The following is a 13,957-nucleotide window of genomic DNA, read 5'->3' as shown; positions in this document are numbered from 1 at the left end:
AGGCAGGACTAATTCTAGAGGGAGGGGTGGGCAGGCAAGGGGGCGGGGATAAAGGGGCGGGCCAGGGGGAGCAGCCTTGAACACTCTCCTCTAGGTCGGTCGGAAGTTTTGGTCACTGTACAAATGAGGGAGACTGAGGCTCCAGAGAGTTTGGATCTATGGAAGACCAGGGCGGGGTGTTCCCCGCCCCCCCCACCCCGTCTTCGGCCGGATCTTCGCGCTCCTTGGGGGGGGGGGGGGAGACAGCCGCAAGGACCCCTGGGAGTTGACGCCTTTCAGGGGTCGCTATGGCCTCGGGGGCGGGGCGGGCGCTTGGGCCCACTCGGCGGTTTGGCCGGGGGGAGGGGTTTCGGAGGCCCCGCCCCGGCCCCGCCCCCCGCCGCCATGCGGCCCGCCTGGACTGCGCTCTGGCTGCGCCTTGCCTTGGCTCTGGGCCTGGCCCTCGTTGGCCCCCTGCCTGTGGGGTGGTCCTCGGCCCGGGTCCCCATCTATGTCAGCAGCTGGGCCGTGCGGGTGTCCCAGGGTTACCGGGAGGCCGAGCGCCTGGCGCGCAAATTCGGCTTCGTCTACCTGGGGCAGGTGGGTGGCACCCGAAGGGACAGGAGGGGCAGGGGCTGGACACCCCTCCGGCAGACGGGAGGGGTACCCAAGATATCAAGGACCCCCAGCTCACCCAGGCCTCGACCAGCTTCAGACTCTGGGACCCCCAGAGGGCACCTGAAGCCCCCAGCGGCGCACCTGGTTGGGGGAGGATGTTGGCCACTGTCCTGGGGACTCCGTCTCGGAGGCAGGTGCCATCGTTGCGGATGCCCCCTCGCGTTCCCAGATCTTTCCTGACGGGCAGTACTTCCACCTGAGGCACCGGGGCGTGGTCCAGCAGTCCCTGAGCCCACACTGGGGCCATCGCCTGCGCCTGAAGAAAGACCCCAAGGTGAGCCTGCTCAGCCACTTGTTATCCAAGCCACCTGCCCTCTCTGAGTCTCGGTTTCCACTTGGTCCCCCAGTCTGTACGATAGGGACCATCCGTGGACAGCAACAGGGCACGTGTGCGTGCTGAGCTCACCTCGGGGCCTTGGCACACTGTCAGCATTTCTTTTTGGCTCCCCCCCGCCCCCATCTTCTCTCTCCCCCTAAAGGTCAGGGTTCCCACATACTCTGTAAAGACGGCAGATAACATTCTAGTTCACGGGATGGAGAGAAGGGAATTGGTCCTTTTTACGACCGGAGTAGGAATCCTGCCTGAAGTCAGCCAGTGAGGCTGTGAGATGCTCAGAGAGGTGCCAGGTTGGGAAAAGGCTTTCGATGCCAAGCTGGGGACTTGAGGCTGAGTTTGTACACTCTTAGGAGCCAAGATGGGGTTTGGGCTGGGGGGCTGATCAGCATGGAGGCGAGAGGCTCGATCACTTGAAACCCACTGGGAGCACTGGGAACGGGGAGAGGTTGCCAGCTCAAGATGTGGTTTGCACGAGAGAGGCCAGGGCTTGCCAATGGATTAGACGTGTGGGACAGAGAGAAATTGGGGCCAGCTCCCGCGTCTGGAGCTGGGCACATGGGGAGACAATTGCACCATCACTGGGATGAGGGTGAGGGCACAGGAGCTGGTTCAGGGCGGGGCAGGGCGGGGCGGGGGGGGGGGGAGATCAACAAGGAAGAAAGGACAAAAAGGTCTGAGGAAGACCAACCTGGGGCAGGCAGAATGGCTGTGTGCAAAGGCCCTGGGGTGAGGCACCACTGTGACTGCAGCAGAGGGAGGCTGGTGGGGGCCAGATAGGCGGGGCTTTGTGGGCCCTGGAGAGGGGGGCAGCATGGGAGGGGCTCTGCAGAGAGTGATGCTACTGTGTTGTAGGGAGGCAGGGGGGCAGGTGGGGAACCAGGGCGGAGGCAGGTATGGCCATCCAGGGATGTCTTACGAGGGGTGGCCGCTACAGCAGGGAGATGGGCAGATCTTGGGCAGAAGGATCTAGAACAGGGACTGGGGAAGGGATAGGGCTGGGCCTCAAGAGCAGTGGGCCCTGGGGACTGGTGCTAGGGCCTTGGTCCCCTCTGAAGGCAGAGCCCCAGGCACACGGGGACCCCAAAGAGCAGCCTCAGCAAGCACGAGGTCCCGGGCCACGTCCCACACCATGACGGACCCAGGACAAGCAGCGGGCGACCCAGACACAGCCCCGCTCCGGCCGCGGCCCACACAGAGTCGTCCCCTGGTGGGCCTGGGGAGGAGACCGACGCAGACCCTGGAGGCAGACTCGGGCCGCGGCCCGGAATTGGTGGGAAAGGCTTGGTGGAGCCGGTCAGGGCCCCGCCAGGTGCACGGGTGTGAGAGCCGTGCAGCGGGGGGAGGGGTGGAGGGCGGGCTGGCTCTGGGGGCCCCGCGCCCTCCTGCAGCGTGCGTCTGTCGCGTCTGTCTGCAGGTGCAGTGGTTCGAGCAGCAGACGCTGCGGCGGCGTGTGAAGCGCTCGGCGGCGGTGCCCACGGACCCCTGGTTCTCCAAGCAGTGGTACATGGTGAGCGGGCCGGGCCGGGCGGTGGGGCCGGGCGGGGCCGGAGCCCCGCTGACCCCAGCCCCTGCCTTGCACAGAACAACAAGGTGCGGCCGGACCTGAACGTCCTGCAGGTCTGGAGCCAGGGGCTGTCGGGCCGGGGCATTGTGGTCTCTGTCCTGGACGATGGCATCGAGAAGGACCACCCGGACCTCTGGGCCAACTACGTGAGACCGTGGGGACTGGGGTGGGGGCTGCGCCAGGTCCCGCGGCCTGCCCCCGTCCCTCACGCCCCCCGCTCGGCCCCCAGGACCCCCTGGCCAGCTACGACTTCAATGACTACGACCCAGACCCCCAGCCGCGATACACGCCCGGCGACGAGAACCGGTGAGCGGCGGCGTCCTGCGGGGTGTGTGAGGGCGGCGCCAGTGCCTTGTGGGGAGCCGGGGGGGCTGGGACTGGCCCCCCTCTCTGCCTTGGCGCCAGGCACGGGACCCGCTGTGCCGGGGAAGTGGCCGCAATCGCAAACAACGGGTTCTGTGGAGCGGGTGTCGCCTACAATGCCCGGATCGGAGGTATCGGGGCCCGGCTCCCGCACCCCGGGGACGGAGGGCGGCCCGGACGGCACGGGGCGCCCAGGGATTGCGGGCAGAGTTAGGCGGCTCTGGGGGATGCAGGGCCCAAGCTCCGGGAGGGGGAGAGCTGAGCCCCGCGCAGACGCCCCCGCTCCAGAGGGGGCCTGGGGGTGGGGGGCGCGGCGGGGCTGACCGCGGAGGCCGGACGCCCACCCCTGCAGGCGTGCGCATGCTGGACGGCACCATCACGGACGTCATCGAGGCCCAGTCGCTGAGCCTGCAGCCGCAGCACATCCACATCTACAGCGCCAGCTGGGGCCCCGAGGACGACGGCCGCACGGTGGACGGCCCGGGCGTCCTCACCCGCGAGGCCTTCAGGCGCGGCGTGACCAAGGTGAGCCCACCCCGGGGGCCTCGGAGGGCCTGGGCCGGCCCTGGAGGCCGGCGCGCCCATCCGCTCCCTCGTGCCCGCGTGCAGGGCCGCGGTGGGCTGGGCACTCTCTTCGTCTGGGCGTCGGGCAACGGCGGCCTGCACTACGACAATTGCAACTGCGACGGCTACACCAACAGCGTGTACACGCTCTCCGTGGGCAGCACCACCCGCGAGGGCCGCGCGCCCTGGTACAGCGAGGCCTGCGCCTCCACACTCACCACCACCTACAGCAGCGGCGTGGCCACCGACCCGCAGATCGTGAGGGCCGGGGAGCCGGGGGGGGGGGGGGGGGACCCGGGAGCCGGGGGAGGCCCCCCTCCGCGCCCGCCTCCCCCTCCCCTCCTCCCCACCCTTCCCTCCCCCTGTCTCCTTTCCCTTCCCATCTGTCCTTGTCCCACCTTCCCCCCACGACCCTGTTGTCTTCCCCCTTGGCGCCTCCCCTCCCCACCCCTCCCTGCCCGTCCCCTCCCCCCACCTGCCGTCCCGCCCCCCACTTTCCCCCCTCCCAGGGCCGCCCTGTGGCACCTGGAACACAGAGGGGGTCCCAAGACCAGGCCCCAGTGTCCTCACCCCTCCGTCTACCCTCCTGTCTCTGGCGGGGCAGGCTCCCCAGCTGTGTGACCTGGGTGGCGCTCAGGGCCCCGTTCCTGGAGGTACCTCTGCGGCACCTTCTTGAACCCTTGATGCATTTTGCACAAAGGCCGGGTCTCCCTGTGCACCGGTCCCCCCCCAAGCCCCCGTCTCTGCCCCTAGGTCACCACGGATCTGCACCACCGGTGCACGGACAAACACACGGGCACCTCGGCGTCGGCCCCGCTGGCCGCGGGCATGATCGCCCTGGCTCTGGAGGCCAAGTAGGTGCTGGAGGGGACCCTGCTTACTGCGCTCACCGCCCCCCCCCCCACCTGGCATGGCCCCAGCTCACCTACCCTCGCCTGCCCCCAGCCCGTTCTTGACATGGAGGGATATGCAGCACTTGGTGGTCCGAGCGTCCAGACCCGCGCAGCTCCAGGCTGAGGACTGGAGGACCAACGGCGTGGGGCGCCGAGGTGAGGCGGGGCCGGGCGGAGGGGGGGGACGCCACGCCCCCAGGGCCAGTGACCACCGCCCCGTCCACGCAGTGAGCCACCACTATGGCTACGGGCTGCTGGATGCGGGGCTGCTGGTGGACATGGCTCGAACGTGGCTGCCCACACGGCGCCAGCAGAAGTGCGTCATTGAGATCGTACACACCCCCACGTGAGCAGTCCTCCGCCGCCGCGCCTCCGCTGTGTCCGCCTGTCCTCTCCCCGCACCCGTCACCGCCGCGGGGGAGGGGGTGACAGACGCCTGGGGCCTGGCACCCGTTGCCTCACTTTCCCCATCTCTCAGATGAGAAAGAGGGTGGGCTCCACGACGCGAGCCCAGACCCCGGTGCCCCGCCCCCCCCCCCCCCCCCCCCGCAGGCCCGCAGCAGGCGCGCTCACAGCCCGCGCCGCCCCCAGCCCCATCTTGCCGCTGACGCAAGTGAGGAGGAGCGTGTCGGCGTGCGCTGGCCGAGCCAACCACATCCGCTCGCTGGAGCACGTGCAGGTGCAGCTCTCGCTGTCCTACAGTCGCCGCGGGGACCTGGAGATCTCGCTCACGAGCCCCATGGGCACCCGCTCCACGCTCGTGGCCATCAGGTGCAGGGGTGGGGTACCCGGCCCCGTGGCAGCCGCTCTGTCCTTCCCCAGGTGTGGGCAGTGCGCTGTGGGGGGGGGGGGGTCTGCTCAGGCCGGACACCCGGCGCGCTCCCCCCACCTCGGGAGCCCTGCCAGCAGCCGTGCTCGGCCCTGCAGACCCCACTGTCCCCGGGGCTTGGAAGCCCCCCCTCCACCCCCACCACCCTGCCTCCCGCCCCAGACCCTTGGACGTCAGCGGCCAAGGCTACAACAACTGGACCTTTATGTCCACCCACTTCTGGGACGAGGACCCGCGGGGCCCCTGGACGCTGGGCCTGGAAAACAAGGGCTACTACTTCAACACGGGTGAGAGCGCCACCCAGGCGGGGGCCTCGGGCCCTGGACCGGCCTGGGATCCCCCGCTGCGGAGGGGTCCGGGGTCTCCCTGGGACACTGAGCGGGTACCTTCGGAGAATAGTAGATGCCGGTTACCGGCGCCCGGTGGGCGTCCGGCCTGGGGGCCATCGGCGTCTGGGACTCCGGGGCGGGGTGGGGCGGGGCGGCCGGGGAGAGGAGCCAGGAGGGCGGACCAGGTGCCGACAGCCTGTCCCCCTTTTCCCCGTGCCCCCCGCGACCCCCGCCCAGGGACGCTGTACCGCTACACGCTGCTGCTCTACGGGACGGCCGAGGACATGACGGCGCGGCCCCCGGGCCCCCAGGTGACAGGCAGCGCGTGTGTGCAGCGGGACACAGAGGGGCCGTGCCAGGGTGAGTGCCTGGCGCGGCACGGCCTGCTCGCTGGGGGGCGGCAGCAGCGGGCAGTGTGCGTGTGCGGCCCGGGGCGGGAGGGCATACGGGGCGGCGGGCCCTGGCCTCACACCCCAACGTACGTGTGCCCCGCGCAGAACGCCACGGCCCCGCCCACGTCCTGGGCCACCTCCGCCTCTCCTACTGCCCGCCCAGGTACCTCGGCCACACCCGGCAGGCAGTGACCGCTGGGCCCGGCCGCTCCCGCCCTGTGAGCCTGCTCGAGCCGCGGCGCCTCCTGCTACACCTGCCTCGGCCGCTCCCCGCTCACCTGCACTGCCTGCCCCCCCCCCCCCCCCCCGGCCTCCACGCTGGACGAGCGTCGCGGCTCCTGCTCAGGACCCGTCCCTCCCAGCGGCCTCCCCCCAGCCCGCCGCAGTCGCCCACCCCGGCCGCCACTGCGGCCGAGCCCGGGCCGTGGTACTGGCCCCGCTGGCCGTGGCCTTCGGGAGCCCCTCACTCCGCAGTGTCCTCGCTGTAGGCTGCCCACCTCTGTGTGCGGGGCCCCCCGCCACCACCCCAGGTCCAGCTGCTGGCCGGGACCTAGAGACACCTGAGTAGGGGGCAGACGTGTGTCTGTGCAGGCACTGCCATCCTGCTCCTTTGCTCCAGACTGGCACCTGGGCTGGGGGGTGCAGGGACCCGCCCCCGGAGGCTCTGGCTAATCACTGAGGCCCTCAGGCCAGGGGCGGCCTGCTGGAATCCCGAACCCGAAATTGGCAGGTCCGGGTGAAAGAGAGAGAGAGAAGTCTAGCTACACGGTTTGGGGTGGGGGCGGGGTGGGATGGGGCGGAGGCTGGGCTGTGACAGCCGTCCCCTCCCAGCCCCAGAAGTGGGGAGAGGGGCAAGGGGAACCAATGACAGCATCCAGAGTCTCTGGCATCATGTCAGACCTCGGAGTTTGCAAATAAAGGTTGAATAGGAGGTGCCAAGTCTGTGGTCTCCTTTGGGGCAGGGGCAGGCCCCCGTCCCCATGGCATGGTTGGGGGTTCCCCCGCACCCCGCTTGGAAACGGTCTTCTCCTGGAGGACCCTGTGGCCCACAAGGGAAAAGGGGCAGCTGGGGCCCGGGGCCCCCAGTCTGGTGGGGGCAGGAGTGAAGTGGGGGGTTCCCAGGGCGGCGCACTGCATTCCTAACCCCTCCTAAGTTTACCTTCTCCTGTTGGGGTGTTTCCCTTTGACGCTGATCATTAAGAGAAGCATGAGTCTCAGATGAGCATGCGTGCGGCTGTTCCCCGCCCCGCAGGTAGATCTATGAAGTTATAACAATCGCGCTGCTTCTCTATTCCCCGAGAGTCATGGGGAGGCCGAGGGAATTATGGGCTGGAGGCATGTTGCTTTCACTGGCCCCCAAGCTGGATTTTCCCGTTCTGGACGTTTCACACACGTGGACTCACACCCTGCGTGGCCTCTCGTGTCTGGTTCCCTCCCTGAGTTTTGTGTGTTCAGCCCTGCAGACGGCGGGTGTCCTGGCTCCTGCTCGCGGCCGAGTGGGTGGGCTGTGTTGATCCATTCATCCATCCATGCACAGTTGGGCTGTTTCTACATCCCGCGAATTGTGAATCCTGCTGCTGTGAGCATGTGTGCGGGTCTGAGCACCTGCCAGGGCCGGGCCGTGCGTCCAGGGGTGCTTGGCCTCCTTCTTGCAGTTTTGGTGGCCTCATCTGTGCCACAGCACCAAGCCCAGCGCTTGCTTCACCCGACGTAAGATCGAGAGAGGTAGTTTTCCCACTGGCACACAGCAAGCACCCAAAATGTGCCCGCCGGGGGCAGACACTTCGGGAAACCGGTTCTGTAAACCATTCATCATCAGAGTTACCGTATGACCCAGCAGTTTCGCTTCTAGGCATGTCCCCAAGAGAGACAAGAACATATATCTGCACAAAACCGTTACAGGGATATTCTCAGCAGGAGGAATCACGACAACCGAAGATGGAAACAACCGAGATGCCCATCAAGGGACGGACGGTCAATGTGCCCATCGCGCACGCGCACGTCACTCAGGTGTGTCCACGCACGCGCACGTCCACAGATAAACGTGTCCGCCGTGCACGCGCACGTCCCACGGCCGCCAACAGGAGCGAGGCGCCCACACCCGCCGCCCCGCGCGGAAGGACCCTGAACGCACGACGCTGAGGGAGGGAACCAGACACGAGAGGCCACACGGGGTGTGAGTCCGAGTGTGTGTAACGTCCAGAACAGGCTCATCCACGGACACAAGGGGGGGCTCATGGGGGCTGGTGGGGGGGGAGGTGATAACTAACGGGGATGTCTTTTGGGTGATGGAATGTTCTGGAATTAGACTATGGTGGTGGTTGTACATCTCTCTCAAAACCATTGAATTGCACACTTTAAACAGGTGGACTGTGTAGTGTGTAGATAACATCCAGTAAAGCTGTTAAAAGGCACAAAACCAGCCCTGGTCTCTGAGCCTGTCTTCCCGCCCTAGCTGTCAGGGGAGGAACCAGGCAGGGCAGAGGTGGGAGGTGCTAGGGACCAGAGGGGCAACTGTGATGGAATCTAGCAGGCTGAGTTCCGTCCGGCCACCTGAGTTCCGTCCGTTCACCTCCCGGGGAATTGGCGCGGCCAGGCCAGCCCCCTCGAGAGGGCAGTTAACTTTGTTCCCACAACAGCCACGTGGGTTGGGCGCCCTGCCCACTTTGGGCAGAAAACCGGGACTTGGGTGCTTTGTTACGCAGCGAGGGGAGCCGGGACAGGACCCCCTGCCCACCCCATGCTCTTCCAGGCCTGGCGCGCCGGGGAGGTTGAGGTCACGTACTTCCCAGGTCCAGTCAAACCATTGAGGACCTTTAGAGGCGCGGCGCCTTTAAGAGGGGGTGTGGCCTCCTGACGAGCGGCGTGCAGGTGCCGGAGGAGGCCCGAAGTACGCGTCACGTGCCTGCTGGGCGGGACCGTGCTGCGACCGGAAGCGGAAGTGGGTTGTCGGCGGTGCCGGCGGCTCAGCGCGCGCGCTTGGGTCAGGCGGTAGTGCTTTCGGGGCATTAACGGGGAAACTGAGGCGGGGATGGAGTCGGATGCGGAAACCCCTGGCCCCAAGTTGTCGGTTGTTGGGAGGGCCAGGGGCGAGGCGAGCCCCGCGGGGCGGGGCAGGGTGGGCTTCCCGGGCACGGGGCTCCGATGGGTGTGTAGGAGTTCACTGGACGGAGGAAGGGCCCAGGGAAAGGCCGAGAGGGAGACGCCCCCGTCAACTGCCTCTTCTCTCGCCTCCAGGGATGGGTTCCAAGGCCAAGAAGCGGGTGGTACTGCCCACTCGCCCAGCGCCCCCCACGGTGGAGCAGATCCTGGAGGACGTGCGGGGTGCGCCCTCCGAGGACCCCGTTTTCACCGCCCTGGCCCTGGAAGGTAGGGGGGAGTCCGGGCGCGAGCGGGGGGGGGTCGACCCTGAGACCCCAGCGGCAAGGGGCGGGGAGAAGCGCTGTGCGGCCGAGGGGTTAGGAGCTTCGATTTCAGCGCCGTCCTTACTCTTTCTGAGCTTCCGCCGCACGTCTGTAAAGTGGGGCGCAGCTGCAGAGGGGCGTCTGGAACGGGGGTCCGCAGTCGGGTCCGCCGCCACATCCCGGTTGTCACCTGTTCTGGTAAAAAGCCAGGGAGCTAGAAGTGCATTTTTTTTTTAACGTTTATTTATTTTGGGGACGGAGAGAGACAGAGCATGAACGGGGGAGGGGCAGAGAGAGAGGGAGACACAGAATCGGAAACAGGCTCCAGGCTCTGAGCGGTCAGCCCAGAGCCCGACGCGGGGCTCGAACTCGCGGACCGCGAGATCATGACCTGAGCCGAAGTCGGCCGCTTAACCGACTGAGCCACCCAGGCGCCCCTAGAAATGGATTTTTGACTCAGCCCGCGGAGCGCGCGGACTCTGGATCTCGGGGTTGTGGGTTCCTGCCCCACGCCGGGTGTGGAGATTATTTAAAAGTGAAATCCTAAAATTAAAAACACGAACAAACGGGTTTTTCAGCGGCGGTGGGGGAGGATACTCGGTGAGAAGGGGAGTGGCTTGAAGTTGGGATTTCAGTGGCCGTGTGGTGGCACTGGCACAGAGCCCGCTCGCTTAGCTGTGGCCCTGATGACGTTCGTTGACTCACTCGTTCGACCTTCCCGAAGAAGGTACCGGCCTCGTGCCAGGTGCTGCTCTGGGCACTGGGTCAGGAGGTGAACAAAGTCGAGGCCAGTGCCCGCCCTCGGGCTGGTCTAGTGGGAAGAGAATTCACCGTTAAGTCTTGTGAAGCCATAGATGGTGAGAAACGTTTTGGGATTTTTTTTTTTTTTTTTAGTTTATTTACTTATTTTGAGAGAGGGAGGGAGGAAGAGAGAGAATTTTAAGCAGGTGTCATGCTCAGCGCGGAGCCTGACACGGGGCTGGAACTCTGGAACTGTGAGATCATGACCTGAGCTGAAATCAAGAGTTGGACGCTTGACCAACAGAGTCATCCACCCGCCCCTGCTTTGGGGATTAAAAAAAAAAAAATTAAGAAGTAGTAAAAATTGGGTTCTTTGCTCCGTGTGGCCATGCTTCAAGTGCTTGAGAACCACTCCTGGCTGGCGGCTGGTTCGGTACTGGACAGCTCACCTGCAGGGCTTTCCACCATCCAGAATGTTCTGGCAGGTGGGGCACAACTGGTGTTTGTCCCCGTCCTGCAGCTGCTTCTTGGAAGGCTGCTTGAGCCCAGGGCCCCCAGCATCCTGATGGTGGGGAGACTGAGGCACGGGCTGCGTTCGGGCTCACTGAAGGGAGAGGGGCTCCCCCTGCTGGCGGGGCTCCTGTCCGAGACCGCCTGCGGGCACGTTGGGAGCATCTGACATGTCTCTAGGGGCCCTGAGCCCTGTGGGGTCTCTGCTGCCGGCCAGGCGTGGGCTGTTTTAGGAAGCGGGGCCGCTGGGAAACGCGTGTCCCAATCCTCCTCCCAACCCCGGGTGCTGGGTCTCACGAGGTCTCGAGAACAGGGAAAAGGTTGCGGGACGAGAGTGGGGCGGGAGCCAGCCTGCTCTGTGGCTCCGTTGTGGGCCCCCGCCCTCCGCGGGCGGACGCGGAGGCCGATCCCCGGGCAGGGCCTCAGGACAGGGGTGTCCCGCCCCTTGTGTGAGCCGTGCCCCCAGCCGGATCCTCTCCCTGTCGCTCCCTGACCGGGGTGCTGTGTGCTGTCCCCAGACTCCGCGGGCCTCTCCGGGAGGGCGGAGGACGCGGAGGCCCAGCAGCAGCAGCTTTACCAGCAGAGCCGCGCCTACGTAGCCATGAATCAGCGTCTGCAGCAGGCGGGCGACGGGCTGAAGCAGAAGCGTGAGGACCTGTGGCGGGCTGGCGAGGGGCTGGAGCGGGAAGTCCGCCTGCTGAAGCAGGGCGCGCCCCCAGGGGCCGTGGCCGCCTCCTTGGGCTGACTGGCTCGCCAGCTCACCTTAGCGCGCTCCCCGGCAGGGCGCCCCGCGGCTCACCGGCACCTTTGGTCCCCCCCCCCCCCCCCCCCCCGAGACACCTGACCCGGCGCACCTCAGACGCGGGCCCCTGGGTCGCGTGGCCTGGGCTCGCCCCGGGGCCCGGAGACCCTGGGGCCCACAGCCTGCGTGGGGGGTGACAGACACAGCTGCCTCGCCGGGCGCGGGCCCCTTTCGAGGGGCGGGTCTGGGGCAGTGTGGGTGCCGCTCGCCCCGGCCGTGGAGCCCAGACCGGACTTCGTGCGGGGTCCCCAGCCAGCACCCGAGGGCCGGTCCGTCCAACCTCTCCTTGCCCCTGGCGACCCTGCTTCCCCGCGTCATCGCAACGGAGATGGAACCCCGTGGAACCCCGGCTGCTTTCTGTCTCCGCCCATCTCTGCGTGTACTGCGGGGGGGTGGGGCCCAAGTTCCGGCAGAGCACCCCGTTCCCTCCCGACAGCGGCCGGCTGCTGGAGGAGCACTTGCCCAGCAGGGCCCGGACCGGAGACGGGGCCTCTGGTGGTGCCCCTACTGAGCACCCTGATCCCAGGCCTGGGCGCTCCTGCGGGGCGGGTTACCCGTCGGGGTGCGGGACCCACCTGGGACCCACCCCATCACGGGGGTGCCTGGCCTGGGCTCCCGGGAGGGGACGAGCTGGCCAGTCTCCCACCCGAGCCCTCGCTGGCTGCCTTCATCCTGGAAGGCTTCGTCTACGGGCAGGTGCACGGAACAGGAGCGGATCTTGAAAAGGGCTTTTCGCTCAAAAAGAGCAGCTGCTCGTGGCTGCCCGTCCGGGGCTCCGTGGGAGCTCCGAAGTGCCACAGCAGGACCCTGACACGGGGGACCCCGAGCATCCCCGGAGGTCTTTCTCTTTCCCTGAAGAAGGGGAGCCTGCTTAACCCTGAGAGGCCCCCAAACCAAGACCCAGGAAGGGGGCCTCGGGGACGCCTGACCATCGCACGCCCGCCCCGCTGCTCACGGCACACCCTTGGTGAGAAGTTCTTCCGCTTTCCCTGCCTGGCCCTGGTCTCCAGCGCTTCCTGACTCCGGGGTGCCGTCCACTCGGAGTCCCCTGGGGTCAGGCAGGGGCACACCCGCTGGCGTCCCAGTGCCGTCGACCTGGGACCCCGGGCCCACACTCAGGCTCTGCGTCCAGGGACCTGCCCAAAGGGGCATCTGCTTGCTCCCGGCAGAAGCCAGGCTGGGCCATCACCCGGACCCCAGAAGGGGTGGGCAGGACAGAAGGCCCCGGAGTTCCCTCCTGGCCCCCACCCCCTTCCTCGCCCACTCGGAAACGCAGTCACAAGCAGCAGAGCGCGATTCAACAGCTGTTTATTAAAGGTGCATGTGAGACGCCTGGTTCCGTGGCTTCCTCCTGCCAGACGCCGGCTGTGTGGTCAGTGGGGGTGGACGGGCTGTATTTACACGTGGCCTGTGGTGCTGCAGAGACCCGGGACGGAGACACGAAGGGATGAGCCGGGACAACCACGCTCGGGCTGTGGGGTGCCGTGGCCGCCAACCGGGAGGCCGGCGGGGGCGGCAGGGGTGAGGTAATGCTGCGCCAGCGGGTGCGTCCGGCCGGCCCTGGGCCCGAAGTCACAGGCCTGGGGTCACAGTCGTCCCCCTCGGGCTCACCCCAGGAGTGCCCCAGAGGCGGATGGGTCCTTGACGTGTCCCCTTGGTGGGTGGCTGGGTCGGTCCTTTGGGTCCTGAGACCCCTTAGGTCTTCAGCCCCCGACTCGGGTTGATTGTCCGGTGACCGCCAACCGCCCCTCCAGAAATCTGTGCCGCCAGGGCCCCTGTGGCCCGCCCAGGCTGGATGATGAGGTGTGGCTGTGCCCCCAGTGCAGGGGGTTGGAAAGGCAAAAGTGGCTGCCGGGCACGGATGGGGAGGGAGTGCCTGTGTGCTGGCCCCGTGGGGCTGCCTTCCGGCCCCGCCCGTGGAGAGGCAGGCAGGGGGCGGCAGTGAGGTCTCTCCCCCAGTCTTGGTGGTCTCTCCGCTCGCCCAAGAGGTAGCTCTGGGAGCTCTCCCCACGGCCCACGTGGGGAGACTGAGGCACAGAGCGGCGAAAGCAGTGCCCGGGGTCTCACAGTGCGTGGGTGCTCGAAGCCCCGGGCCCTGTGGCTGGACGAGCCGCTGGCGGGCCTGCTGCCGCCTCTTCCCTCCCGCCAGGCCACTTCGGGGAAGCCTGGCCCACGGGGACTGGAAGCACAGACAGTATTTGGCAGTCCCCAAATCCACAAAGGAGCCGGGCGACCCCCAGTCCGGGCCCCGCGGGCTACCGCGGGGACGGGGACTGGGGGTCTCTGACACAGGCCTGTGTGGCCCGAGGGGCGGCCGAGGCCTTACGCGGGCTCACACGCCATCCCTGCCTGTCGGACGCTCAGGTTGGGCCCGACTCCCGTCCCACGGGATGGGGCATCTGGGGGTGCGAGGCAGCGGGGTGCGTGTGGCATCGGGGTCAGCATGGCTCCCGGGGGCTCCCCGAGCCGAGGGTGGCGGCCACTGGAACCCCTTCTGGGTGACGGGGAGGGTCAGCGGTGTCGGCGGGCGGGGGCTCTCCACTGCTCTTCAGAGAAGGGACTTGCGGCAGCC

General features: G+C 67.3%; 2 protein-coding genes across 11 annotated transcripts; both read left to right on the top strand.

Moving 5' to 3' along the window:
* The first annotated feature begins 94 nt into the window (after nt 1-94).
* On the top strand, nt 95-6,859 carry PCSK4 (proprotein convertase subtilisin/kexin type 4). 8 transcript variants are annotated; one of them, XM_023242946.2, is made up of 15 exons: nt 95-579; nt 827-931; nt 2,409-2,501; nt 2,576-2,704; nt 2,788-2,864; nt 2,964-3,052; nt 3,274-3,446; nt 3,531-3,743; nt 4,239-4,339; nt 4,431-4,534; nt 4,607-4,724; nt 4,970-5,149; nt 5,370-5,494; nt 5,774-5,896; nt 6,034-6,859. In XM_023242946.2, exons 1-15 carry the CDS (start codon nt 124-126, stop codon nt 6,414-6,416), a joined length of 2,469 nt encoding a protein of 822 aa, XP_023098714.2. In that variant the 5' UTR covers nt 95-123; the 3' UTR covers nt 6,417-6,859. The 8 variants fall into 8 exon arrangements, with proteins under 8 accessions (XP_023098714.2, XP_023098706.2, XP_023098711.2 ...); XM_023242938.2 differs by having other exon boundaries at nt 4,970-5,200; XM_023242943.2 differs by having other exon boundaries at nt 4,931-5,149.
* A 141-nt stretch (nt 6,860-7,000) lies between these two features.
* Nucleotides 7,001-12,714, top strand: CA2H19orf25 (chromosome A2 C19orf25 homolog). Of its 3 annotated transcripts, XM_045042907.1 has the most exons (4): nt 7,001-7,180; nt 7,384-8,104; nt 9,166-9,297; nt 11,102-12,714. In XM_045042907.1, exons 3-4 carry the CDS (start codon nt 9,168-9,170, stop codon nt 11,326-11,328), a joined length of 357 nt encoding a protein of 118 aa, XP_044898842.1. In that variant the 5' UTR covers nt 7,001-7,180; nt 7,384-8,104; nt 9,166-9,167; the 3' UTR covers nt 11,329-12,714. The 3 variants fall into 3 exon arrangements, with proteins under 3 accessions (XP_044898842.1, XP_023098851.1, XP_019671030.1); XM_023243083.2 differs by lacking the exons at nt 7,001-7,180; nt 7,384-8,104 and adding an exon at nt 8,719-8,919; XM_019815471.3 differs by lacking the exons at nt 7,001-7,180; nt 7,384-8,104 and adding an exon at nt 8,724-8,911.
* Nucleotides 12,715-13,957: the final 1,243 nt, after the last annotated feature.

This window comes from Felis catus, chromosome A2 (assembly GCF_018350175.1).
Source record: "Felis catus isolate Fca126 chromosome A2, F.catus_Fca126_mat1.0, whole genome shotgun sequence".
Lineage (NCBI taxonomy): Eukaryota > Metazoa > Chordata > Mammalia > Carnivora > Felidae > Felis > Felis catus.
Note: the sequence above shows the minus strand (reverse complement) of the source record. Positions and strands in the feature narration are given on the sequence as shown.

Excerpts from the sequence above, each read along its gene's own strand:
- CA2H19orf25 (XM_045042907.1), top strand. The coding sequence starts at position 9,168 with ATGGGTTCCAAGGCCAAGAAGCGGGTGGTACTGCCCACTCGCCCAGCG. Across the intron at positions 9,298-11,101 it reads CACCGCCCTGGCCCTGGAAG|ACTCCGCGGGCCTCTCCGGG; the intron begins GTAGGGGGGAGT and ends TGCTGTCCCCAG.
- PCSK4 (XM_023242932.2), top strand. The coding sequence starts at position 124 with ATGAGGGAGACTGAGGCTCCAGAGAGTTTGGATCTATGGAAGACCAGG. Across the intron at positions 2,502-2,575 it reads TCTCCAAGCAGTGGTACATG|AACAACAAGGTGCGGCCGGA; the intron begins GTGAGCGGGCCG and ends TGCCTTGCACAG. Across the intron at positions 5,495-5,773 it reads GGGCTACTACTTCAACACGG|GGACGCTGTACCGCTACACG; the intron begins GTGAGAGCGCCA and ends ACCCCCGCCCAG.